The 26,517-nt window shown below is 36.2% G+C and overlaps 10 protein-coding genes across 10 annotated transcripts; 2 read left to right on the forward strand and 8 right to left on the reverse strand.

The window, feature by feature from the left end:
• Positions 1–48: 48 nt before the first annotated feature.
• Positions 49–1,910, forward strand: EV154DRAFT_526586 (actin family). Its single transcript, XM_051603406.1, has 5 exons — positions 49–209; positions 279–672; positions 725–1,016; positions 1,073–1,483; positions 1,545–1,910. The coding sequence occupies exons 1-5, from the start codon at positions 191–193 to the stop codon at positions 1,707–1,709; spliced, it is 1,281 nt and encodes a 426-aa protein (XP_051452196.1). The 5' UTR covers positions 49–190; the 3' UTR covers positions 1,710–1,910.
• A 542-nt stretch (positions 1,911–2,452) lies between these two features.
• On the reverse strand, positions 2,453–3,878 carry EV154DRAFT_76273 (uncharacterized protein). The gene is made up of 2 exons (XM_051607762.1): positions 3,126–3,878; positions 2,453–3,063 (listed from the first exon to the last, which is right to left on the reverse strand). The coding sequence occupies exons 1-2, from the start codon at positions 3,685–3,687 to the stop codon at positions 2,690–2,692; spliced, it is 936 nt and encodes a 311-aa protein (XP_051452197.1). The 5' UTR covers positions 3,688–3,878; the 3' UTR covers positions 2,453–2,689.
• Positions 3,879–4,476: 598 nt separating this feature from the next.
• Positions 4,477–6,967, reverse strand: EV154DRAFT_76286 (uncharacterized protein). The gene is made up of 7 exons (XM_051607763.1): positions 6,793–6,967; positions 6,626–6,731; positions 5,740–6,571; positions 5,386–5,689; positions 4,854–5,330; positions 4,733–4,803; positions 4,477–4,675 (listed from the first exon to the last, which is right to left on the reverse strand). The coding sequence occupies exons 1-7, from the start codon at positions 6,833–6,835 to the stop codon at positions 4,619–4,621; spliced, it is 1,890 nt and encodes a 629-aa protein (XP_051452198.1). The 5' UTR covers positions 6,836–6,967; the 3' UTR covers positions 4,477–4,618.
• Positions 6,968–7,672: 705 nt separating this feature from the next.
• On the reverse strand, positions 7,673–11,660 carry EV154DRAFT_526595 (uncharacterized protein). Its single transcript, XM_051603407.1, has 8 exons — positions 11,512–11,660; positions 11,381–11,456; positions 10,581–11,325; positions 10,052–10,517; positions 9,873–9,972; positions 8,962–9,814; positions 8,290–8,902; positions 7,673–8,236 (listed from the first exon to the last, which is right to left on the reverse strand). Exons 1-8 carry the CDS (start codon positions 11,549–11,551, stop codon positions 7,881–7,883), a joined length of 3,249 nt encoding a protein of 1,082 aa, XP_051452199.1. The 5' UTR covers positions 11,552–11,660; the 3' UTR covers positions 7,673–7,880.
• A 2,087-nt stretch (positions 11,661–13,747) lies between these two features.
• Positions 13,748–15,313, reverse strand: EV154DRAFT_526596 (uncharacterized protein). The gene is made up of 4 exons (XM_051603408.1): positions 15,224–15,313; positions 14,981–15,176; positions 14,208–14,912; positions 13,748–14,154 (listed from the first exon to the last, which is right to left on the reverse strand). The coding sequence occupies exons 2-4, from the start codon at positions 14,999–15,001 to the stop codon at positions 13,771–13,773; spliced, it is 1,110 nt and encodes a 369-aa protein (XP_051452200.1). The 5' UTR covers positions 15,002–15,176; positions 15,224–15,313; the 3' UTR covers positions 13,748–13,770.
• Positions 15,314–15,674: 361 nt separating this feature from the next.
• Positions 15,675–17,309, forward strand: EV154DRAFT_569491 (uncharacterized protein; the record flags this gene model as incomplete). Its single annotated transcript, XM_051606141.1, has 6 exons — positions 15,675–15,724; positions 15,777–15,813; positions 15,879–16,771; positions 16,820–17,046; positions 17,100–17,239; positions 17,268–17,309. The coding sequence occupies 6 exons, from the start codon at positions 15,675–15,677 to the stop codon at positions 17,307–17,309; spliced, it is 1,389 nt and encodes a 462-aa protein (XP_051452201.1).
• Positions 17,310–17,344: 35 nt separating this feature from the next.
• On the reverse strand, positions 17,345–18,153 carry EV154DRAFT_76408 (uncharacterized protein). Its single transcript, XM_051607764.1, has one exon. The coding sequence runs from the start codon at positions 17,681–17,683 to the stop codon at positions 17,351–17,353; it is 333 nt and encodes a 110-aa protein (XP_051452202.1). The 5' UTR covers positions 17,684–18,153; the 3' UTR covers positions 17,345–17,350.
• EV154DRAFT_430031 (diphthine synthase) lies at positions 17,801–18,772 on the reverse strand (the record flags this gene model as incomplete). The annotated part of the gene is made up of 3 exons (XM_051596513.1): positions 17,801–18,122; positions 18,184–18,453; positions 18,513–18,772. 3 exons carry the CDS (start codon positions 18,770–18,772, stop codon positions 17,801–17,803), a joined length of 852 nt encoding a protein of 283 aa, XP_051452203.1.
• An 8-nt stretch (positions 18,773–18,780) lies between these two features.
• On the reverse strand, positions 18,781–19,659 carry EV154DRAFT_526601 (ORMDL family-domain-containing protein). Its single transcript, XM_051603409.1, has 4 exons — positions 19,535–19,659; positions 19,363–19,475; positions 19,156–19,304; positions 18,781–19,098 (listed from the first exon to the last, which is right to left on the reverse strand). Exons 1-4 carry the CDS (start codon positions 19,632–19,634, stop codon positions 18,948–18,950), a joined length of 513 nt encoding a protein of 170 aa, XP_051452204.1. The 5' UTR covers positions 19,635–19,659; the 3' UTR covers positions 18,781–18,947.
• Positions 19,660–23,547: 3,888 nt separating this feature from the next.
• On the reverse strand, positions 23,548–24,816 carry EV154DRAFT_526606 (uncharacterized protein). The gene is made up of 3 exons (XM_051603410.1): positions 24,688–24,816; positions 24,432–24,626; positions 23,548–24,378 (listed from the first exon to the last, which is right to left on the reverse strand). The coding sequence occupies exon 3, from the start codon at positions 24,330–24,332 to the stop codon at positions 23,676–23,678; it is 657 nt and encodes a 218-aa protein (XP_051452205.1). The 5' UTR covers positions 24,333–24,378; positions 24,432–24,626; positions 24,688–24,816; the 3' UTR covers positions 23,548–23,675.
• Between the last annotated feature and the right edge of the window lie 1,701 nt (positions 24,817–26,517).

Below are 26,517 nucleotides of genomic sequence, written 5' to 3' on the forward strand. Positions count from 1 at the left end.
GTAATTTATTAGATGAGCTGTTGTAACCATTATCATTTATTGAGATGAACTACTTGTCATATCGAAAAAGTAATTTTTATAATGATAGGCCCGACCTTGTCTTGGCCAGTTGAAAATGAGTGACTGTTCTTGAATCTATTTTGTTCCTTTCACAACTTTTTTTCGCTCTTCTTCAGGCTATCGAAAAATAATGGTTACATACGGAGGAGGTATTATATCGAGAATATAAGCATAAAAACCTGACTACTGACAAACCAGTTGGTTCTATTAAATTTTAGATGAAGTAAACGCGCTTGTGTTTGACGTCGGATCGACTTCAACACGCGTGGGCTTTGCAGGTGAAGATGTACCCAAATCTATGTTCCCCACTTCATACGGCATAGACAAGGAAAACAATTATTATATTGGTGATGCTAAATTGAATACATGGCGCGCCAACATGGAAATCAAAAACCCCATGCAAGACGGTTTAATTCAAGATTGGGATGCGGTTGAACACCTTTGGCAAGCTGCTTATAACGACATGTTGCACGTCAACTCGACCGAACATCCTCTATTATGTACAGAACCCGCATGGAATACACCAGAGAATCGTGAAAAGTTGATGGAATTAGCTTTCGAAAAGTTCGATGTGCCTGCTTTTTATGTTGCAAAGGATGCTGTTATGACAGCGTGAGTTTTTCTGATAACAGTTCAAGCTTATTTGCTAAATTTTGTTCAATAGTTTTTCAGTGGGTAGAGCAACTGGTTTAGTTTTGGATTCTGGAGGAAGTACAACCAGTGCTGTCCCGGTGTATGATGGTTATGTTTTAAAGAAGGGCGTACTCCATCAATCAATTGGTGGCGATCTTTTGACACAACAAATCAGAGAGCATATTAAAAGAGACTTACATTTGGACGTTACCCCTCTTTATAAAATCGCTAGTAAGAAGCCCGTTCCATCTGGCGCTGCACCACAGCTTCAATTACGTAAGCGACCTGACACAACCAAGAGTTTTGACGATTATCAAATTTCGGTAAAATAATGTCAGTGAGGGACATTCAGGAAATTTACTGATATATTTGTCATTAGAGAGTGATCCACGAGTATAAGGAATCCGTTTCTCAAGTATCTGAATACCCTTACGATGAGCATTTATTAAATCAAAGACCTCAAAAACCTTTTGAATTTCCTGATGGCTACAACAATGCATTTGGTGCAGAGCGATACAGAGTGCCAGAGATCATGTTCAATCCCCACCATACTAGATTACCTCCTATAGAGCCTGGCAAAGAATCACAAAAGATCCCTTTTTTGGGTGTTTCTCCAAATCAAATTCAGCATGCTGCTGGAGTTTCTCAATTAGTATTCAACAGTATTAACTCTTGCGACATCGATTTACGTCCTTTACTTTTCAATAATGTCATTGTTACGGGTGGCAATACTCTTTTCCCCGGATTTACCGAGAGATTAAGTAATGATTTACCAATGATGGTGCCAGGAGTAAGTTGAGAAATGAAACAGAATGTGTAGATCGATTATTGATCTCTTATTTATAAAATAGAGTAAGGTCAAGGTCCACGCAGTGGGTAATCAGATAGAACGTAAAAGTAGCAGTTGGTTGGGTGGTTCTATATTAGCTTCATTAGGTACATTCAATCAATTATGGATTTCAAAGAAGGAATATGAAGAAATCGGTCCTTCCATCATCGAGACAAAATGTCAGTAATCAATATACGTTAATGGCCCGACTTTCTTTTCTTTTTCTTTTTTTGTTGCTATCGACTGTAATAAACTTTATTAAAACTCGTGTGCTATTAATTGCTCATTGATATCTGCTAATTCGCAAGCTGTGTCAATTTGCAAATGTTCAAATTTTTTTTTTGAAAATAGGACTCGGGAACCTTGCGCTAAATTTTTAATTTTTACACGTTAATTTTTAGCTTTTCAAAACCATGTCCAGATTTTTTTCTTCCTTTGATAGGATTTTTGATCAATACATATTTTAAGAAAGGTATCCTGGGTCTGAGACAATAATCTCTATTTCATATTTAACTAACTTGTCAACAAAGTAATTTACCTAACAGATGTTAGTAGCCTAATACACAATGCCTTATTAATGGCTATGTGTTTGTCATTGAATCATAATTCGTTGACTGAGTAAAAAAAAAAAAAAAATCCTATTCAGCGGATGTTAGATTATTTTGTTATAGATTGCTGTTAGGGATACTCCAAGATTTTACAATGTACGGCGTTGAGATCATACCACTTTTATTTTGTCCGTCTTAATGCGTGCTTTTAGTTTCAGATATGGGCCTCTGATAATTTGTTTGGCCGGACAGAAAATTCAGGGCCAAATGCGATTCGGAAGGCGAGTAACAGATAAAACAATGAAATAACTAAGTATTTAAAAATACAAGACACGTTAGGTCTGATAGATTAAAAATTACTAAGAAAAAAAATCTGTGTAGATAATGGCATAGATTGGAAAGGTATCATTTAATTTTGGTAATATTTATAGATGTATCCCAACAAAATAAATGGAAAAATAATCTCAAAGAGTGAGAGGGTGTAAATACAAGTGCCAAATTTATCTTGTTGACAAAAGATATTACGGTTAGAAATGAAACAATGCATTTGCTTAAATCTAACACAGGATTAAATTTACAGTTTAAATGGTAATTTGAACTACTGTTTTTTATTCTTTTTCTAAGCATTTTTCTGCACTCCCCGAACGCCAACTGCCAAATTATCCACGTTCTTTTTGAAGTTACTAATTGTCAAATCTCCAATATTAATTTGCTCATCGTCGCTATATATATTTGCAACCAAAATTTCATCTCTGAAACGGAATTCGGGAATCTTGTTTCCAAGTCTTGAACCAACATTTGCTTCAAACTTGGCTTCATTATTATCAGGAATAATACGGACATCAAAATGAAGACGAGATTTGGGAGCTGCTGTCATTGGATCATCTTCGTCGCGTTTGACATAAATTTCAAATTGATGAATTTTATGAAAGTTGGTAAGGTCAACCTTGACTTCATCTTCAGGTAGTTTGGGATCTTCCGAGTAAAATACAGCTATGTATGTGGGGTGAGTATGGATCCGAATTGCATATAATTATTGGGCTTTTGTCACTTACTTGCATAAACAATACACTCTTCTTCAGAATAAAATCTTTTGGAGACACCATGCATTTGATTATGTTCTGATATTTTGTCACCTCTGTGTATAAGGAATGTCACATCATCAGGGTTTCTTATAAACTTGTCATTTTTCAAAGAAGGGTTGTAGGATGATTGGTGATATAACCGGACTGTTTTACTCTCATCAATAAGGGCATTGGATGCTTCTTCGTTGTATATATCGTTCTTCATGCTTCTTTTATTCTCTTCTTTGATTTTTGAAATACTTTTTTTCACATCATCATCAAACTCTTGGCGTTTATAACCTTTCAATTGAACAACGTACGATTTCCTTGATACTCTTTCTGTAAAGTCCTCAGGGTAGTTTCCGTAATGCGCAGCACCCATAAGAGCCTCCTTCCCGTTTTCAGCAGATGGAAGAATAAGTTCACCTTGAATATTCATGACCTCGGATATATTCTTAAGAATAATCTTTTCCAGGAAATCATAAGCTTCCTTTTTGGCTTCTATCAAAAAACCAGATAAAAAGATCTTGTCAAAGTTGAAAAGACGCGCCATATCAACTTGAGTTGCAAAACGATTGATTTCAGATGCTAAATCACGAGTAGCAGGACGGAAAACGTGCTCCAAAAGATCATAGATGGTAATAGAAATTTTGCAACATCCTGCGTCAGTAATGGTGATGGTTTGGGTTTTGTCATTATTGTTGAAATCCAAATCATTCTATCATAGAACTATTAAAACTTGTCTTTTGTGGTATCCATATTTACTAACCTTCATATACTTGAGGAATCCTTCTCTTAGTTCAGAATAATAGGTAGGACTATATGTATCATGAGAGTTTGGATTTGTACAGCTTATACAGACAGAAGTCGATACGAAAGAGTCTAAATTGGCAACTAGCTTTGCAACAAAGTTGAAAACAAACGTGGCAGAGCGCATACTTCTCACATTTCTGAAGCGACCTGAAGGTTCCTGAGAAGCATCTTTTTCGGTTTTAACGTATTTTTCTTCATCGTATCCACTGATTTTAGTTGATTCATGCAGTGACAAATGGCATGTATCATGATATACGCTGATTTGAAGGAAATGGTTACTGTGGCCCTTTTTATCTTTAAATTCGGTCTTTTCAAAATGCATGGCCGCTGCATTATCTCGGCGAATAAGCAATAAACGTTCGTAAGAATCCTCTTCATTGGTATCATTAAGAATACCCGCTAGCCGAGCAATTTTACGCATTTCAGACTTGTTGTTAAAGAATTGGTAACAATTTTCCATAGTAATGACATATCTGTACTTATTCTTATCCGCAAGATTTGGATTTGCCTTTTTAATAACGCCGTGAACATGCTCAAATACAAGCCTGATATATTCGCTGAGATATGATCTGAAATCGCTCTTCACAATTGACATGAGCTCACTGGGTACAATCAATAATTCTGGATCCAAATTAGTGGTTTTTGTTACTTGAGCTCCCCAAAGAGTTTTACTATCCGAGGTTTTCTTTGCCGTTGGAATCATGAAGCTTTCTTCCTTTAAACCAGGCCTATACAGATATGTTAGTTTTGTGCTTTGGTTTAGTTAAATCTTATTACCAATTCACAATTTCTGTCATAGTATCTTCTTTAGTTGTTAAATCCCTGTAGGAGCACGAGGTTCCATTATATCCGATATCTATACTCGCGTAAGTAGCTGTGGTAAAATTCGTACTAAATAAAGATTACCTATGCAAACAAGCGTATTGTATTTAGAAGTGTCGGTGTTTTGGTAGTGAGCTACTACGACATCAGATTGAGGCTCTTTTCTACTACCATCAATACCATAAATCAAAGCACCCCGCATTGCTGCTGTATCGCCTCTATCGTCCTGGATTAAGCTCCCAATATGTAATGGGCTATCAGCAGGAAACTCGTTTAAAATACGTTTGCGCAAGTATGGTGAACCACCAAAGCCTCCCACCAGATAGGTTCGTGTAATTTTTCCGTTAGCCTTCTTGATTTGTCTTCTCAAAAGTTCGATTGTATTATTGATTACTTCATCAAAAACTTCTTCTCGCATGAACTTGTAAGAAAGTCTGATTTCAAAATGATTCTCATCCTGTTCTACTGTTACACCATCTTTTGTAATAGGTTTATCGTTATGGTCTCTTCGCAATCTCAGTTGATCCAATATCTTGCCTTGCGTAATTAAAAAAACCGTATCTACAAACACAAACATTATAAGAATAAAAATATGCATTACGAATAGCTAATTTACCATCGCCAAAATTGTCAAGCTCTACGAACTTTTCATCATGTCCATCACTAAAATTACAGCCCTCACAAGTGGGGATTGGTTCTGGAATGCTATTTCGGCGATTTTTGTCATTTTTATTGACATTTCCATTGTCGCTGTCACTGCCGCTGCCGCTGTCACTATCACTGTCGCTGTCGCTGCTGTTGCCGCAGTCGCTGTTGTTGTCACTGTCGATGTCGCTATCGCTATTATTGCCACTATACATTTTTCGGAGTTTACGACAGCAATCAGGAACGAAGTCTTTTTTCGCCTCTCCAAAAATCGTCTGTGATTGTAAATTTAGAATACGTAAATGGAAAATAATTGGGTACTCACTTTGTCTACCAGAAACTGGTCTGTCAGAGGTGCAATATGTGATTCAAGCTCCTCCATTTTTAACTTATTGTCTTTCCAGGATTCTTTATCTGCACCAAAACATATATCCATAAGAACCTCCTTCATTTTCAAATCAAGATACACCGATCCACATTTTTTCCCACTGTCTGCTGTGAGCTGACATCTTCTGAAACTATCATTGTCTTGTTCGTTACCACTGCCGGTTGATTCAAATACAGCAAGATCCACAGTTCCTCCTCCAGCATCACAGATCATATACTTGTCGTCCTTTCCCATAAGTCCATTCTTAGCACTACCTTCTTTCACTTTTTTGGCATCTGGTTTTCGCTCACAGTAAAGTGTTGCGGCCAGGGACTCATTAATAACTAGCAAACGGTTTTCGTGATCTTCTTCAGATATAAGACCAGCTTCCTTGGCGACATTGCGCATAATAGCTCTTTGAACATCATTCCACTGTGCTGGAACTGTGATAACAAAACGAATGTCTTCTTTTTCGATTTTTACGTTTTGTACCATAGTAGCATTTTGCATGGCATTGACGGTGTGGTCAAAGATCTCTCTAAAGTAATCAATTGTGGCCCTCATATTTAAAAGTTCATGTTGACTAGTATTTCCAGTTTGGTGAATAGCTCCTTTTTGTGCAATAGATGAAGGTAGCTGCAATTTGAACTTTTCAATAACTCGATGGCCATCCTTTACTTGACCAGATTTGATAAAGTTTAAGGCACTCATTCCCCAGTGCAAAAGATGAAAGTTACGATCATAAATATTGATAGATGGTGTTTTATGCTGTAAATTGTTTTGCTTTGGCCTAAGATTTGTAAATATTAATACGAAGAATAAAGTACTTTGTTTATTGACTTACCAATCAGTAACATGAATAATACTTGGGTAGATTGTTTCTCTCAACTCTTTTGGAGACATTTTACCAGTGATAGCATAACATGTTCCTGAAAATGTGGTACCAAAATCTGTAATGATTACACGCGTAAGTAATTCATGACTCTTTTCATTATTTACTTAACTAGTTACCTATACTAACGATTAGACCATAATGGTCATACCTAAACGCCATTTTTTAATACGGAGAAAGAGAAAGAGAAAAAAAAAGGATTGGGAATTGCGTTTATACTTGTGTGATCCACTTAAATATTTGTGTACGCTTGCGTGATACAAGAATCATAAGCCTTAAAAAACAAGTCGTTGGCTATTACTTTTTATGTTGTTTGAATGCTGATAAATAACAACTTCGAAGTATGCAAACGCTATCAGCCGCGATTGTTTGTTTTAGAAGATGAAAGGGCATAATACTCCTTTCCGTACCGTAACGTAACGTTACATGCTTCATGTTACACCATGGCTTGGTTACTTGCTAAGCCGGAGTAGAATCCTGGGGTTTCCTTGTAGCCCAGAAGATAAGTTTGCGTTGTAAAGGAGTAATAATTTATTTATGCGCCATATACAAAGAGGAGGTATAAGAAAATACATATATATTAGCAATGAGTTTAAAAGGTTAATGTTCAACCCCCAATAAGGTTTTTTTAAGAATAAGGTTTTTTTTATCCAATCACTGAACTTAAACTGTAACGAAGTAAACTTTGGTTACTTTCTTATAGTTGGACAGAAAGATAAACTCTTATACATTGGTATAGTTTGTAAACTTAGCCAAACAAACAACAGAATGAAATTATACACTATGTTGGTTGCTTCCCATTATCCTGAGTGCGCATCATGAAGAGTAATGCTGTGTATTTGGTAGATGTAGCTTCTATTATTCTAGTAAACGAAATAAAGTATCTCCTCTAACCCTTGTTTTAGCAAGGGCATTACAACGTCCTATAGAAAGGCCTCTGGCAAATTCCTGTTGAGTTTGATTAAATGATAATTTTTAAGCTTGCGATTGTCAACATAATTGTTATGAGTAACAGACATTTATTTCTTTTTATACTTTTATATATTTCACTATTCCATCACAAGTACTGCATTTTTTTTTTTTTTTTTTTGTGATCTTTTGTAGCAACTGGATATTGCTAAGCCTCAAGATATAATATGCGAACAATCGTTTAAAATAAAAAGTACTAGTTTATTTGACTTCATACTAACAACCCAGCTCATGTTATTTAATTTGAAATTGTAGTTTCCCGAATATTAAACAAATAGCCAGTTTTTGCCAAAGAATACGAAATCAATGACTGCTTAGAGTTTGCCACGTTGAGGTTGCATTTGGGCTTGATTTTTAAAGAAGCCTTTGAATTGTTGGTAATTCGTTTAACCTCTTCATTGATTACTGGATCTTGACATTCAATAGTGACACTGACTCCGATATGTTCCATTTTAAGACTAACTTTGAATTTGACCAGGTCTCCATCTCTCTTGTTGACAGACGGCATGATGATTTTGGCTTCCATGATCTTAACGTGATTGGTAGTCACATATCTATTGTTAGCACCTGTTTTAGAGTCACAAGAGAAGATTGCTAATATAAAAATTAGCTGGCTGTTAGATGTAGTTTGCAATGGTCATAACTACCTATAATTGCAGCGTTGGGGTATTGAACAAATACATCTTTCTGATATATTTTTCGTCGCTCGCCTTCCAGTGGTTGATTTTTTTCCACAAAGTACTCTAAGCAACCTCTTTCAAAAGCAACTCCATTTGGACCAATAACTTTTTTCTCTAATGAATTGGCCAATTCTTTATAGAAAGGGGCTTGTACTTCTAACCCAAGGGATTGTCCGGCAGATTTTTTTGATATCATACGGGGATTCAAAGCGTAAGAAACAGCGCCATGAGATATAGCAGTGACACCTTCGAAGGGAACGCTGACATGACAGACACCTTTATACTGGTCTTTAATGCGTTGCTGCAGGTATTTGGATTGGGAAAAGCCACCAACCATCAAAATTGCATCAATTGTACTCTCTATTTTCTCTGCCTGCTTAAATTGATCATCAATGAGGGCAAAAATGCGGTTAACAATAGGGTCAAATATTTCCTCTTTCATATCTTGGTTCTTCATTTTCAGCGTCTTATTCCCGTTAGCCATTCTGTAAGTAGAATCTCCGGTAAAGTTTATAATCCCTCTTCCAGGCAAATTGATGTCGTAATAAGTGTCGCCTTGCAAATTAGGCATGAAATCAGGCTATATCATTTAAAAATTAGTTGGGAAGAGCTATGTTCACATAATTAAATTTCTGTTACCTTATGATTTGTTACAAAATCACGCATGACGTCGTCAAGGGGGACATTTTCTCTGTCTATGTTCACTCCAAACTTTTTATAAAATTCAAAGAGGTAGTTTTTAAATCTTACGTCAAGATACGTTGAACCACAAGTATCACCAATACCGTCGCCAATTTGACAAATCATCGGGTCTGTGGTAGGTGTATCGCCATCTTTCTTGTTCAGCTGTAAATTAAAAGTAACCAGATCTACAGTACCTCCACCAGCATCACATACAATAAAGTTCGTATTGTCCATTGTCTCTTCTACCTTTTTAAAATATTTGGTGAATCTCTTCTCACAGAACAATGCTGCTGCCTCGGGTTCACTGATTATAAGAAGCTGGTTAATTTCGTTTTTTTTAATTATCGAGGCTTCGATTGCAGCTTGTGCCATGGTATCACGGGCCGATGAATTCCACATAGCAGGTACAGTAATCACATATCGCATCTTGTATTTTTTCAAAAGCTTTGACCTGGTAAAATAGCTGAAGCTTTCGTCCATTTCTTTCGAAACGATGTGCTCAATGATATGATTTTTGAAAAGCTTGAGGTAACTAGCAATAACTTTGACTGCATGAACTTCAGTTTTTGATGCTTCATCATCACCGAATCCTCCTTGTTCTTTTAGTTCTTCCAAATCATTAGTGTGGCCATAAAAGTTCTCTAAAGATTCAGGACATAAAAACAGTTTGAAATTTCCCAGAAGGTTGAGGTTCTTATGATGTTTGGCTTGAATTCTTGCTTCTTCACCCCAATATTTTGGCTTCATCTTCTTATCGTACATTAACAAGGTTGGGGTTTTTCCGAACTTAAGTAGATTGCCTCCTGGCCTACAATTATCAATTAGAGTGTTGTTAAAGTTTTAAAAACTCTTATACTTAATATTACCAATTCTCTTTGATGGTCTTAATATTTTCTGTAGTTATAGGTTTGCCTTTCTTATCTTTAAGTTGGACGTAAGAACACCCAGAAAAAGTGGTACCAAAATCTAAAAGAAATAGAGTAACAATTAAAAAAAAAAAAACTAAATTACGACCTGGCTTTTTTTTTTTTTAGCTTTTACGAACCAATTCCGACAATAAAGTCATAAGCATCATTTCCATTGTTATTATCAGTAGATTCCTCCAAATCTTTTTCTGGTAATGACCATTCTTTATCAGGATATAAGAACCGGTGCTCATTATTAAGAAAGAAGGGTGTTTGGGATTTGCAGGTGTTTAAAATTGAAGAGACAGCGCCCGAGGAAACCTTCTCAAGTTTATCATCAATAGTATGATAGTGATACGTCAACTCTCCCGCATTTTTGGCTGTAAGCCTCTCGATAAAGTGTGTATCGGCACCATACTTTCCGGAGAGAAACAAATCGCATTGATTATTAGCTTCTTCCGCGTTAGATATGAGATCAGTTATGCTTTCGACAAATGGCTCGAAAACAATTCGGTTGAGATCAGCATAAGTAAAATTAACAGTATCCCCATTGGAATTATCGAGTGAGATAGCAACAATGTCCGGAGTGTCCATGGTAAATGCATACTAGTAAAGCACATATATTATATTAGTAATTTATGACTTTAGTCGTAAATGCTTATAAATTACCTTTATTTCTAAGAACTTGTCAACAAATTGATCAATCAATATATTATCCAAATTCAAATCTGCCATATTATCTATCAGATGATTTTTAAAATTCGTCTCCAGATTTATTGAGCCTTGTGTGAGATCGTCATAAATTGATGTAACAACACTAAGAGATTCAGTAGTAGCTGCGTGTATTTTTGCTAACCCAATAGAGATATCGCCTACATCACAAACAAGATACTTTTGGTCATTTTGAATCTTAGACACACCTCTTTCAAGGGAGAGCTGATGGTGAGCAGTAGCAACCGCTTCGGTGATAAATGAAAGCCGGTGGTTAGCTTCAGATTTCTCGATAATTCTTGCCTCGATGAAGCATTCTTCAATAAATTCTTGTCGAAAAGTTGGACAAACGACGCAATAACAAACAGTTTCAATGTCTTCATCAGTAAAATCCTCACTAATAAATTTTGTGAAGTTTGTATTTTTAACAACTTTATCATGAGTCTTCAATCTTTGGAGGGCAAGTTCAACAAAGTATTTCAAATAATCCGTAACGACTTTTTTAATAGTCAAGCCGTTCATCAGTTGGTTAAGTTTCTCATCCGAAGCATTTAAATCCACAAGGTATTGACCAATTTTATCTACGTAAACACCTTTATCGCCGACGTCTTCGCGCTTCATACCATACAATGGATGATCGTTATCGTCGTTTGGATAGAAAATTGACGAATAGAATTTTTGAGAGCGTTTCTGCGAGTCCTCCCTATATCAAAATCTTAATATCAATGGCTTTAGCGATATTTTACATTCTTAAATACCAAGTTAAAACTGTAATAATATTAAATGGGTCGTCTACATGAGCAATAGAAACCCCTGAAGCAGTAGATCCAAAATCTAAAGTTTATACTGGTATTAGATTTGCACAGGTAGGTAATATATTGCTACTAACCTATTCCAACAACATACTTTATAGACTGTAAATCAGACATATTTTAAAAGTTATCAATGAAAGAAGTGAAAAAAGCCAATTATAATATCGTGTTCATAAGTTGCTTCTAGGCGTTGTAAAAAATCGTGTGTCACCGCGACTCAGCCAATAAGTAGTACAAATCCTAGGCGAAGCCTAATAAACGAAGAATTGAACTAACTTACTTTGTTGTGGCAATGAAAATACCGGAGCAGTATTGTTTTTGTTTGTTTTTTTTTGCTGCCTTTTGATGTATATAGCCATAAATTGTGAGATGTAAATAATCCAAAAAAGCTCGGTACGGCCGCTTGTAAAATCTAATATAAAGTTGAATGATGTCGGAACAAGCCTCCGATGTTAATATTTCATTTTGCACCACATCACGCCATGCTCTAATTCTCTTTAGGCTGTGGCATGTCACGATCATTCGCGATTTTTTCTTGTTAGAATTAAGTTGATTAAAATCAATTTCGAATTACGTACTTTGAATACGTTATTCTACTACATAAAACTTAAAAGAAAATCCCCAACCACTTTACGCATAAGATTTTTAACGTTACGCCGCTCAAATAAAAATAGTACACACAAACTCTAATCCTAATCTAAGTTTGGAATAGCTAACGAATACCACTCAAGGTAATCTCCACCACTTTTCTAGGTCAAGCATATATTTTCAATGGCTCTGAAAAATGGGCATGAAAAGGAATTTAAAGAAAATAGTGAATGGGTTAAGACACAAAAAAACACTATTTAGTTGTAGCACAAAGATATTAGCCTTCATCTCAGATGTTACGGAGTGCCTTGTGATACTGTCGGTTTGTTGCAGTCATTGAATAAGTTTCTCGTTTGCTCCGGATCTCGCTTCTGGAATCACAGCGCCTTTTTCACTTTAAAGTTTACCACTTGATCCATCCAAGATGCAGAAAAATAATTAAGATTGACTCAGCCCTTATGATTCTACATGTAAAGTTTTTGCAATGAAGATCCCTTTTTTTTTTTTTTTGGTAATAAGGGGGTTTTTTTCATTGGGACGAGACAAAGTCTAGCAATGACCTTGTTGCTTTTAATAACACATTTAACTCTGCTTATCACATGGTTTATGATTTGCCTCATGCATATTGTTGCAAATGACTTAGAGATGTTTTAAGCACACAACCTAAAAGACTACACACCTAAAAGGAAGTCATCTACAGAGCTAACTTACAATGAAAGCGTCAGTGAACTTTTAATATTCGGTTTCCAAATTAGATATTTCTCCGAGAAATGCTAAATAATTCTTGATGCATTAACGTCTCTTTGCCATAAGGTAGTACAAGGATGATAACACTGCAGTATGCCGAACAAAGGAACACCCCCAACCGGAATGTTCACAGTATTATATGAAAGACCAACCGTAGTAGGAATTGAGCGAGCCATAATAAAATTAATGATATAATCATCTGTACGTAGAAAACATATTTGTAAATATACGTCTTGTATGACTAGAAGAAACAAAAGTTGGCATGGCTTATAAAAATAAAAAGTTGTATGTTTACGTATTAAGATCAGCCCTGATAGCATCAGAATCGAATATTTGATTAATGGCATGAGTTGTTCTTTCGTTTCTGTCTGGTGAGTCACCTTCTTAAAATAATCTTGTCACACTTCTGGGCTCCCTCTGGACCCTGAATAGTAGCATCTTAAAATGAGCTATGTCTATTACGATATATTTTATAACCAAGCTTTACATGAAAAGAAGAATGAACACTTTCCGATTTGCTTGATAGATCGGTCTAAATCATTCTTCAATGGGTATTCTTTCAGCGTAAGAATCTGTCAAAAATGTTCTTAAATTGAACATTTGAACCTGTTTATGCCCAAGAAAACGAGTTTTAAATGCATTTAAGCTGTTGCAGATGCGCTCCATGTTAGCCCATAATCTTCTATCAAGAACATTGTGTAATGAAAGACAGGATATCATATTCTTCGTTTTACATTTCTGCGCCGTGAAGTCCTCGCTGCTAATATTCAGGACCTGCTGAACCCAGTGGTATGTCGTTTCATCCCAAACTTCATAAAATGTAGCTTTATGGTCGTTCTTGTATGCTTCCAACTATATCAGTAGGCCATATTTTTCAGGATAGCCACAGGTATAAAACAGGGTAAATTGTCTATTATCAGCAGTACATGCACTTTGGCTATTCTAAGAAGAGCGTAAAACATATATCCTTGGTGTAGTATAATATAGACATTTATTACTATTTAATTGTATACTAATTTAGACTCTCCGTGTCTTGAATGAACATTTATATGAGCATTTGAAGTTTGATTAAAGTAACCGATTTTAATCATTTTTCGTCTTGATGAAGTAACATGGACCTGTTCTGGGTTTTTTGACTCTACTGAAGGTTGGCAGAACCAACAATGCGTTATGAACCTACTGCTCTTACTTAAGCCATCAGAAATAATTGCTTTGACAGGTCCATTTAAAGTTACAACGGTTGATTTTAAATTCTTTGATCTGGGCAATATTTCAACCATGGTAGCACCCTCGACGGCTGCGATGCCTAACTTTTGCGTAGGTTGGTAGCTACCGAGTACAATGCCATTCAATGTACCCACCATAATTTCTTCGCTTTTGACATCCTTTTTTTAATACTGATTAATTACCTCTGCATTTCTATGAGATATATGGTTACCTTTAAGTCGATAGCACCTCTTCCAACACCAACTCTGAATTTCTTAAAAACAATGGAATTTAAATCGCCGCTAATTTTAGTTGCATGATTTGCAATCAAGTTAAAGTCCTTGTAAGAAGCAAGTGTTGATGGGAATATGATATCTAGATTATACACTAGACATGATCCTAAATGGTGGTGACTATTGATGTGAACAGTTTTTGACGTTGAATCATGGTTTTCTATTTGGGCTACGGAAACGTGTTTGAAGAGATCGTCGGATTGAGCAAACAATGTCAAGTTTAGCTTAATGTTATTATTATAATTTCCTTGTTCAACGTCTTCAGCAGAGGTAGTCGTTCTTATATTGATCCGTCCACCGTCATTGAAGAGTCCATCTAATTTGATACTTGTACTTCTGAACTGCGATAAAGAATAGGATAGAATAGTGGTTTTATGATCAAGTAATTTTGTGACATCACATTGTGGCACATGGGGTCTTGGTGGATGTTTCATTTTAAGATACTCGGGAGGGAATGCAATCTTTTTCTTGATATCGTCCTTGATCTTTTCAGTCACTGTGTTCGCTTGGACAAGAGGGAACTTTTCTCCTATTCCCAAGTCCGTAGCAATATCATGAATTACCTTGTCCCGTTTAAATCTATCCTTCACATCGATCTGCCTGATCCAGTATTTGTCATTTCCGTCAGCCTCCATATCGAAAGGGTAATATATCTTTTTATCATGGTTCCATAAAATGTCAAGGGATTCCATAAATTCTGATAGCTCAATAGCCTCTTTACTCGAAATCTCATTGGGATAATCCAAGTAAGAGTGATGTAATTTACCCTGCCTTATACATTAATCTTCTTGCCACTTTTCTTATTTGTTTGCTCCTTACATTGATACTAAATCCATATTTTTTGTAAGTTGGAATGTACGAAAGTATCAGAAATGCTGTCAGCACTGACAGCACTATAAAGCACCTTTCTGCAAATACTTTAGTCTGAATGTCTTTTGCAATGTGCAAAACTTACTAATGAATGTCACTGAATGCTGCTTTAGTTTATCGATTCTATCCACTTTAGCTAGTTTCTCCATTTTAGTTGCGATAAAAGACTTTTTCATGTTGTTAAAACAGTTGTTTTATATACTTTTTTTTTTCATGACTGTCAAAGCATTGTCTCTGGGATTCATGATTCTATTGGGCGCTTCTTCAAGTGCGTCAGTACAGTGTAATTCCGCCAGATTTTAGCGTACAAAAGTTACGCAAAAGTCAATGCAAGAGGAGAGGTCATAGCCTTTTACCACGTTTACAATACGTCATTATGTTTCCTAAATAATGCCATCCCGAACGTGTATTGACCATCACTGCTTGCATGATTATTTTTGGGAACAGTCACTTTTTTTTCTTGTTTGAAACAGTGGAAGCAAAAGTGACGCGGGGTGTCCCCCCTTTTTTCCACACTTTTCTTTTATTTGTCAAAAATGCTGTCAGGTAGAAAACGTAGTCATCCAAGTGCTCTCATGATGCAAACGTAGGAATACTTAATTTGAAGCTATAAAGATTGAAACTAATTATTTTTATAGTCCCATTGTCGATTCAAAATATAAATTGTTAGAATTGGTACGATACCTTGGATTCGCCCTTCCTCTCTCTCCTTTTTTTTTACCTTAACTTATCGTTTGTAGAGATCAAAGCAGGTCATGACAATATTTCAAAAGCAGAGCGAGTTGATCAGCAATGCGGAAAACATACCTACAGCACGATTAAAGCCAGATACGGACTTCTCAGCTTACAACACACCCTTATTAAAAGAATACTCAGTGGACATTCAATTAATATGGGCTTTAGCTGTTGCATTGTTTCAAAGCAATAGTCAAAGCTGGATCCGCAACCTTGTCTTACCTGGTTTAGAGACTCAATTAGAAATCAACTTGAAACAACACGATGACCCATTTGTCACCACATTTACCTACTTGTCCTTTGGTCAACGTGATTTAGCTTGTCAAGAAGCAAAGCGCCTGGAAGATTTTCAGTTATCCATGTATATTACTCATTCGGGACTTAAAGATGTAAGAGAGACAGTACAGGATCATATCAAGACACTTCAAACACAAGGCAAATGGCAAAATATGACACCTTTCCATAAGCGCTCTTGGCGTACGATTTCTGGTAAATTGGATTACTCAGAGGAAGACGGATTTACTGTGACGGAAAGAGTATCATGGCAATGTTGTTTGGGTATGTATATATGGTACGGAAACAGGTTTGGCGATGTGCCTTCGCTTCAGAAATACAATACTGCTATTGACAGCTCTATTGTCAACATCCATCATCTTACAACCGTCAAGAATACAGCAGCGCCTGATGTATCTTGTTTATGGTACCAGTTATTTCAATGGTGGTTAGGAGATAAAGGAATAGCAAAATTGGATAGCTGGCCATTAGATTTGGTTTGGTTGTTAACTGTATATAAACCATCAGGCGAAATTAGTGATTTATATGCAATGAAATGGATTGAAAATTTGGAAAAAATTGATCAATCCGAATCGGCGATTTATGCTGCATTGTTTTTGAAAAGGTAAAAACAGGTGTTTGATATATGAAATAATACTTAGACTTTATATAGGCCAGTGGAGAAATTCAACCAAATTTTACGGCAATGTGAGTGGAATAATGAAAGTAAATTGCTAAATGAGTACCATATTCCCAGCAAAATTATCTGTTTTGCCAAAGCTTTGAATGCACATGATGATTGGGATTTCGATGAAGAGTACAGAATTTTATTGAAAGGTGGATTATACAAGCAAGCCAAAATGAGTCTATTACACTTTATTTTACCTAGATACTTTGACAGTGAGTGTTGTGAACTGCAACTATCTGCGAGTGATACTAAGCTTTTTTCATAGATGATGATGTGTCGATCCACAAATGTCTGAAATATCTAAATGAATACCCCCAAGATCAAGACGCTACAATTCATATATTGAAGGATGCATTGGGTTATCTTGTTGGACAAGACGGGGACAAAACTTTAGCTGAAGTCATTGTAAGTGTTCTCCAGACGGTCCGATTAGAATACAGTGGAAGAAATGCAAATGAACTATTTAATAATTTAATTACTGCAATCAATTTAAAGTCAATTTAATCGAGTTTTTTATTAAAATCTTTTTTCGGCATATTTTTTATATGCTAAAACCAGAGCGACACCTGTAACGAGGCCTTTGTAGAAAGTGATGGCAGTAGGGGAACATAAGAAGTGCTCAGCTTCTTGAAGTTTGGGTCCGGCCTTTCTTTGGAATTCAGCTAATTCGGCCTTTAATCTGTTGACTTCATCTTCTGCGCGCTTAGTAGCTCTTTTGACATCTTCATTTTCTAATACCTCGTCGACCTTTTTGGCACCTTCTCTAACTTTACCCTGTAACTCACTGGCACCACTATCAATTTTGGATTCAATCTCGTCTGCCTTTTGGGATGCTGTGTTCTTCGCCATTGTTTATATAAAGTAAGAAGTGAAAAACTGTATGTAAGAAAAAAACAATCCTTTTTTATTCAATAATTAAATCTCCTCGTTGATTTTCGTATCAATGACGTTGAGTAAGACATGTATTTAATGAACGTAATCCCTCTTCACAAGTGTATTAAAGGTATCGATATTGTGAGCGTATTCCTTTACGAATTCAGCTTCCATTTCATGCATGCGAGAACCGATCAAGACAAGAGAATGAAGAGGTCCGCCAAAATCAACATCGACTAATTCTTCTAAAGTACCAGCAACAATCTTTTGGGTGTCTGTACCAATTCTAGCACAACCAATGGCTAATGAATCTGGCTTACAAATACCTTCACCACGCTTCTCTTCAATCTCTAATAATTGTTCGACAGCTTCATTGACAGTCATGTAACGAGGAGGCTCGTAGATCAAACGACCTCTGTAGACCCAAACATATCAGTCTTGGGATCCCTTTTTTTTTCTTCTATTTTGTTTCTTACCTAGCCATGTTTTCAATACTTTGTTCCTTGACTTTGATATCTAACAAACACAAGGTGTGAAGACCAATTTGATGGTTTTCCTTGACACGATCATAAAAACTATCAGGACGCCAGGTCTCTGTAAAGAAAACAATTGAAATGGTTTGACCAAAGTTATAAAGTTGAAGACCACAAGCACCAATAGCATTCATAATAGATGCGTTGTGGATAACTTTGACAGGGATGTTTAATTCACGGGCACGGATAACAAGATCAGTGTGAGTGGTGGCACTATATGAAAGCGTTTAATATGTCATTATATTAGTATTTTTTTTAAGAATCTGTTTTACCCATAAGGATCGCCAACAACCAAGAAGGAGACATCAACCTTGTCAGCATCAGCAAGAATAACATCACTCTCAGATTCAACCATTTCACGATCTGCAATGACAACCTCTTTGCCATAGTATTCTTCCAGCTTTTCTTTACCAATTGTCAAAATAGAGGTATAGGCTTCCAAATAAACACGGTCAGAGCTCTTGACGGCTTCTAAACCCTTAACGGTGATATCCTTTTCGTCACCTAAACCAAGACCAACAACGTACAACATGATAAACAAGTAAATATTTTATATTTTGACATTTTTTTTTTTATTTTTATTCGAGGCCAAACAGGGCGACAGTCACGGTGATCTTATTACTTGATTTTATTTATAAAAGCAAAAAGAGAAAGGGGGGTTTGTTACAAGATGGAAAGAGGAGTGTGGGGGTATAAATGATGTTTTTCTAAAATTCTTCTTCTGTACGCTTATTGATACCAAATACTCTAACTTGATGCATTTCTGGTAACTTTGCAATCAGGACAATCACAAGTGAGCAAAAGTTGATGGCGAATTGTAAGAAATCGTAGTGTGTATAATGCGTACTCAACAGAAATCTATTAATAGAAATATCAGTATTATAAACATGGATATACGCAGCATTTAAACTTTACAATATTATAGGCACGGCCATGAGAAATTTTCTGGTCGCTGTGAATTGTACTCCATCATCAATTTGTTCCCAAACCGTTAATCCGTCATATGCTCCTTGATTGTTATCAATAGGTGTTCCTTGTAACCAATGAAACATTACAAAGTGTCCCTAGGTAATTGTTACCACACCACTCTTTCTCTATATTGACTACCGCATAGCTACTTACAATGTTGAACGTTAAGTTCGTTAATGTCCAGCTGGTCTCTGACGAAATGAAGGGAATGAGCGAGTACGAAATTTTAATAGCAATCACGATTAGAACTGTCGATAGCCATGCACCTAATTCACGCCCATTTAATACCTTTGTATTCACACATACATATTACACTCTGTTATACCTTTGTAACTCATAAAGTTTGTGCTGTAATTTAATTGATTGGGTGCTGACCCTTGGTCCAGCTGAAAATATGCCTTTCTTTCTCTGATATTAGTAGACATTGCTGAGGGAAACAAAAGAAGAAAGAGAACTGTGTAAACAAATAATAAAAAAAAAGAATCCCACTTATTTAAAATAAAAAAAGGTCACTTTTTTTTTTCTCTGCACCAAAAACGGCTTCCACGTTGTCAGAATTAAATGGTTCTTTTTAAGCAAGTTACACTGCAATGCGTATTTTCCGAGAAAAACGCTTTTAAAAAGCATCATGACTCGAGGATAAATAACCATCTGAGTTTTCATATTTTAAATCAAACCCTGAATCTTACGTGTTTTTTTATGTGCTTAACGCTTCTATATTTAAAGCTTTGGTATTTATAGGTATTGACATGGATTTAGCTTTTTTTCTTGTCTAAACATAAATTATTATTATTAATTAAATTGTACATCCCTCTTTAGGGAGGTGATCACTCTCTCACATATAAAAAAAGCTGCCTCAGCACCTGATACACCGCGACTTGGATTTATTTCTATTTCCAGACGTGATGGCTATCATCCCCCCTATCACATATCACATATTTGGATTTTCGGTTTTTTTGCGTGTCATGTATTGCTCAATTTGCGTGCTTTTAATTTTTATTTTGCGCCCTTTTTTTAAAAAATTTGCGCGACAATCTCTATCAAGTGATGTTTAGAGCATAGGCTCAAGGTTTAAGCATCTGTCAAAAGAAGAATTAGAATACTTGATCCAGCTACAGCAATCATCAGGTATATTTTTTTTCTGATTCAGTGAGGTTACCAGTAAAAGAAAGGTAGTCTATTTTTACGCCAGCTTTTAGCTTTGGCCAAAGTAGTTCAGTCGGATTTAGGAAGGGGGGAGTGTGGTGGTAGATAGACGGGTACATATCCCCTAGAAAAAATGAGACCAAATACTTTAAACACTTTTTGAATAGATGCATTGTACATGATGATATATCTGTTATCCATATTATGAGTATCTAATGTATCCATAACACCAGAGATGAACTGTGGTAGAAAATGCTCACTGTGAGCCCCAACTCTTGCATTTGTATCAATAACATCAGTAGCTTTACCATTATTTCCTTTTTCTCTTTTTATTTGAACCATCCCTTATAAAAATAGGTTTTGATTTCTTTAAGGCCAAATGAATGATGCATTTCTCACATATTGCTCCAATAATTGTTATTGTGATTCCATTATTAGCAGGAAGAATCTGTTTCGCAGGTGTACCTATTTCGGACCTGCCAAAATTTCGTCTAATATGCATATCAAATCCGGCTTCATCAAGAAAGACACCAATTTTTAGTCCACCCTATAACTGTTTTTCTTCTCTTTTCAATGTAAGTGAAGCATGTTTAACAAAATGACTGTGCAAAAAAGACAGACTAATAGATTCAGCGTTGTTGAAAGCAAAAAGCAGTCTGGCAGTTCCTTCCAAATATTCTTTACAAGTACTCTAGATTATTTGAAGTTTTGATCTCGGGCCTATGCTTTTCATATTTCCTTTTATAGTGCCCCAAAGTTTATCAAATGTCTGGGTTAAGATCGGTATTTTGGATGGTCAGGAAGAAGTTTATTTAGACGTTAAAAATAATCCAAAATGTGGGCAGAATCCCAAAGAATTATGTAAACCAATGATAACTTTAAGGGGTTTTGACAAATGCTTCAAATTCGATTTTTTTTTTTAAAAAAAAAAAAAAAGCTATTGAAAGAGTGCATAATTATCTTGACATGAACTTTTTAAGACATTTTTATTTCTGTCATTTATCAATCATAAGGATTCTCGCTTGATTTCTCTTTGCTAAACAAGCTATAAAAGTCTTTTTTAACATATTCAATCCAACCAAACTTGTCAGGTAAACCAACATAAGTATCTTTGTCGCTTGGTTCATTAGGTTCTTTGGATAAAGGAGGTGGATTTATTAGGCGGGTACCACTGTAAATAAATAAATAAAAACAATTATGTCAGACTTCTCATGACTAATTGTCTCGGCGGGTCGAGAATGCGCAGGAAGCTGCTGTAGAGTTGATACCATGAATGCAAGATTCAGTTCTTCTGTATTGATATCAATGACCAGTCTGATATCAATTTTAAAGCCATGAATGTACGTTTGTCTTGGGGTAGAGGTCCTTCTTCTCCTTAATCGAAAGTAAATATTTATAGATTTAGCTGAGTAACTTTTACTGCCTGAAAGTGATTGTGGCGTTCAGCGTACATTTGAAGACAATGCAAATAACGACTTTTGGTAAAGGGGTCTCCTTTGGGAAATGCGTGACTAACTCTGATCTCTTTCCTCTTCACTCGCCGTTGCATGCTTTTACTGAAACAATATTATAAACTGCTTGTATATAAGCTTGGGGGTATTTGCAAACATGTGGATGATTAAATAAACAATTAAATCATTCTGACATAAGCCCAGCCCTTGTTTATCAGTCCATAAATAAAACTCGTTTAATTGAATCATCATGACATAAACCAGTTCTTTATCAGTACACAAATAAATCTCGTTCACACACTTTTATTTTTCCTTTTTCTTATTTCACCGACTATATAACTTCACCTTTTTTTTTTTAAAAAAATCCTTTTTTCTTTCTCTTTAATATTTTTTTTTTCTGTCTTGTATTGTAAAAAGGTTAGTAAATAATGACTTTTATCACTCAAGAAATGTGCTAAATTATTGTCTTTTTTTTTTTAAAGATACATTACAATTCACGGATACGGCTGGTATTTTCTAAAGGATAGTGGTCAGCTAGGTTGAGTTCTTGGGTTTGGGTACTCATTTGATAGAGAAACTGCAAATGGCAGGTGTTAGACTGTAAATGGGTGTGATTAGACTGTATAATCTAGACCGGTATTGTTGTAAGTCATATAATTTTTTTGTAAAAATATATATACAGCATGTGACTCTAAAAAAAAAACGCGAAGGTGTAAGCATTGTCTTCAATGATGAAGACTCTCAAGCCGTCCTAGATGAAAGCCAGCTTGTTTTGACTTTTCTTGGGACTCTTGGCGGTAAAGCATGAGACGGTCTGAAATGCTTACGCCACTAAGCATTATGTAATCATCCGACCGTGTTTCATTATGTTCACGTTGATGCTGATCTTCATCAACTAGCGTAAGTTCGAGTACCCTTGCAGCAATACAAAGATATGATTCTAACAACTTTTATTTAGAGCATTGTGGAACGTTATCTTGTTAAAGGATAACGAGTACGCCGATAATTAAGTCAGCTGTTCCGGACTTGAAACACTGATAACTTCTGTTTGCGTTTAAGTTAATAATCCAAGTTTGTGTATGTATATTCCATGAGACGGAGAGAAGGAAGATTAAGCAGCTGATCAACGACATTGCCAAAGAGACAAGTGATAAAGTCGATAAACTTATGGACATCATCATTAATTGGTGAGTTATTACATAAAATTAATTCTCAGATTTTCTTATTAAAATTCAATTATCACATCTAATAGTCTGAACAAGCTGCCTAATCATGAACGATTGGTGTCGGAACTCATCCAGACATATTTCGACCCCCCATTTTTCGTCGTCGGTGGTCAGCAAAAACCCAATGCTACTCATATAGTTAAAACAAATACATGCTCTCTGAGTTACAGTCTATTTTCATTTTTTTAATAAACAAAATTGAAGCTGTTTAGCTAAACTAGAAAGATATAAAGAAGAAAGGGATAAATTATCTTGGGGGGATACTAAACCACTGATCTTTTCAAACAAACGTGCATGCATGTATCACATTTTCTGTCTTTCTTTTATCAACCACGCCCAGAGGAGCCATTGCCTTTCCGAGTTAACTCACAAACGGAGGAGTGATAAACATGAAAAAAAAAAATGCATAACATCCCCCAACTTCCTCATTAAGGATAGCTTGTGCATCCTTGTGATCGATTTTTTTTTTTTTTTTTTTTTTGAGATCGTCACATTTCTTTAAACCACTGCTTTAACAAAAACTGCTCTTTATTGTAAATTATACCATAAACGATTACGATTAAGGGGACGTTAAGGACTTGCAAGTTTTTCTAAGCCCCAGTTAGTGTTCAACAACCACCAATAGCTACCAAACTTTGACTTATTAATGCTTAAAAACAGGGGCGCTGCGACGCATTATTTCAATAGCATTTTGGTCATGGTCGCCAATCGTAAAATTGTCATCGGAAGATCTCTTGACTACAACATTTTCGGCAGCATCTACAAGGCCTCTTTCATAAATGCAGGTCTGTGGATCTTCTGGTATTGCTGCATTAGCCACGAAATTGTACGCTTCAACCTGGAATCCTTTATCCTTTGCTTGTGACACTAATTTACCCAAAGTCAGGCCGCTTGTTTCGGAACTGGTACTATTACGGAACACTCCAGCAAGCCCGACCACTAATTTTCTTTGACTGTTATTGTTTTCCAACAATTCAAGCTCTCTTTCAAAGATTGTAGGATCAAACGATTGCGTGGCACTCATGCTACATGATTCCCAAACTGGGGATGAAGTATCCTTAACAAACAATCCACCCAGACTAATATGGCGAAGCATATACTCTTCTGCAAATCTTACAGCAACATCCCTTCCACCATTTTGTCTGCTTGTGTGGCATAGTAAATCACCCATAAACTTATGTTGCCGCTCACATCTCTCCGTCTCCATATGAGGGCCACCAGCAAATCGTTCAATTTCCTGTGATAAGTGAATTAGTAGATGAGACTTCAATCTATTACACAAGGATAAAATTTTCATCATCGAAATAGCCTACCCTCCTTCAGCAACTGTTCTTCTATTAAAAGTGGTATGGTGCAAATTATCCATTGATCTAATTGTCTCTGACACAGTGTTATTTAGGATATGTTTGTAATAATTAAAATTGTCAATCTTGTCCATGTACACCAAGGAGGCAAGTAATGACAAATTGTTGAAGCACTGGTACATTGACACAAAAGAAGCATAGTTTTCAGCAAACATGTTAGGGTCCTGGAAGTTAGCCTTCTGTAAAATCGAAGGAAAAAGCTGTACAAGAATCTTAAGGTCTCTACCAACGTAAGAACGATAGGCGTTCAAAGAAGAAGTGAGATTATGATGTAACGCATTCGAATTATAGTTTCTGAATAATTCTATAAGCTTTTTGAGTTGACTATCGTTTAAAAAATGATTGTGAGCAATCTTAAAGCAATACTTGGTCATTCCCAAGAGTAATGTATGAAGAATTTCTACGGGTAGATCCTTCGATAAATCTACCGCTTCAAGTTGCAGCAATTCCTCAGCTCCTGTCATCTTAAAGCCTAAATCACTCCAATTGTTCGATACTCCTGGACCTTGTATCGCGCCTTGATTCGTAACACGTCCTCTGGGAAGATGAATGAAACTGGCTCGCACAGGTTTATCCGGATGTACAAAATCCTTAAAGTCTTCAAGAGTTCTTCTTTCCGCCATGTATGTATCAGCAGTGTACCGCAATGCTACGGGTGTCTTACCTGTTGTCAAAGGCTTATCAGGGTCAGACTGACAGTAGCAAAATCCCTAAGGGTGATTAGCCCTTGACCCTTTGTTCATCGCTAACTCAGCTTGACGGACGTTATCTCCGCGGAAAAAAGAGAACAGGTGCGATTACAAACACGTCTCTTGTCGCTCAGCATCATACATCACCAGACCTTTTTCCAACTTCAGCAAATTATCAGTCAATAGCTTGACCATTTCCATTGCCGTGGCGTCGTAGTTGTTGGTACAAAGGCAGAAATAATTTTCGTATTTGTTACTTTCGTCCAAAGGAAAGGTCGCAATGTTCACAATCCAGCTGTCGAAGCAGTTCCACTTTTTTGATCTGTTGCAGCTGGTGTCATCAGAAAATAATGTGATTGGTAGTACACGGACTGCCATATGTCGATCTGCAGAGATGCGGGGTACTCGGTTTCGGATTGTAAGGCTTTTATTGACCAAGGTACAATGTAAACTAAGTAACTGGCTGAACGGAGTATATGAGACATTACCATCGTTATAAGTTAATATGGAGCATAATTGCTGTTCACATAAACCCAGAAGTTGGATAATGGACATATAGAACATAATATTGCATAATGGAATACAACCTTTTCTGAACTAATAGCCGCTGAATGACCGTCCGGGAAAAACTCCATAAGAAATGCACTGACAAAAACCCGATCGTCCACACTGTAGAATCTGTTAAGGATGTAATTTTGCTGGTGATTGGCACACTAACAACATCACCGATCCAGAAATCATTTTCGGTATTCGACATTTCTTTTAGGACCATAGGCGATTGAAAGTGACAGTTGTCTTTCCATTTCCCAGCCCTGATTTGGATGAAGCCTTGGGTCAGGTGTGAAATCCGTCAAAGATTTGAACAGATTGACTTTTTGAATATTGGCCATAACCAATCGCAAATGATTAGATGGCTTTATATAATGAAGACTTGCAGATCGATTGTTTTTTTGAATTTCGGCTTTGTCAACTTCAAGTCGAGGAATTTTTGTTGGAGGTCGGGACTTTTACAAATACGATCATCATTGGGAGCGTTACGAAGAGGGTTTTAACCCTCTGGCCTTGGCTGACCTAAATCTCTTTCTTGGTGGGAAATATTAATTAAATCGTGTACCAGGCGCATGGTCGTTTGTATCACTCTGTTTGAAAATCTGTCCTGTGAACCTTTGAAAAATAACAATGTTTTCATTCCCATTTCGTTTTTGAATGGATAGAACGAATTTGAATCAAAGACTGATATACCTGGAGTAGCATTGGAACTATCCATTTCTTCGTTGTTAAACTCAGAAGCAGGCTAATGTCAATGTCCAACGGAAATTCGTATATATCGTCGAAATCCTCATCACAACTGTCAAAATAATGGCTACCTTCATCAGGTTCTTCAACTATTTGTGGATAACTATTTTTAGAAGCGCTGACAATGGCGATACAG

This window comes from Mucor mucedo (assembly GCF_025094135.1).
Source record: "Mucor mucedo strain NRRL 3635 chromosome Unknown EV154scaffold_154, whole genome shotgun sequence".
NCBI lineage: Eukaryota > Fungi > Mucoromycota > Mucoromycetes > Mucorales > Mucoraceae > Mucor > Mucor mucedo.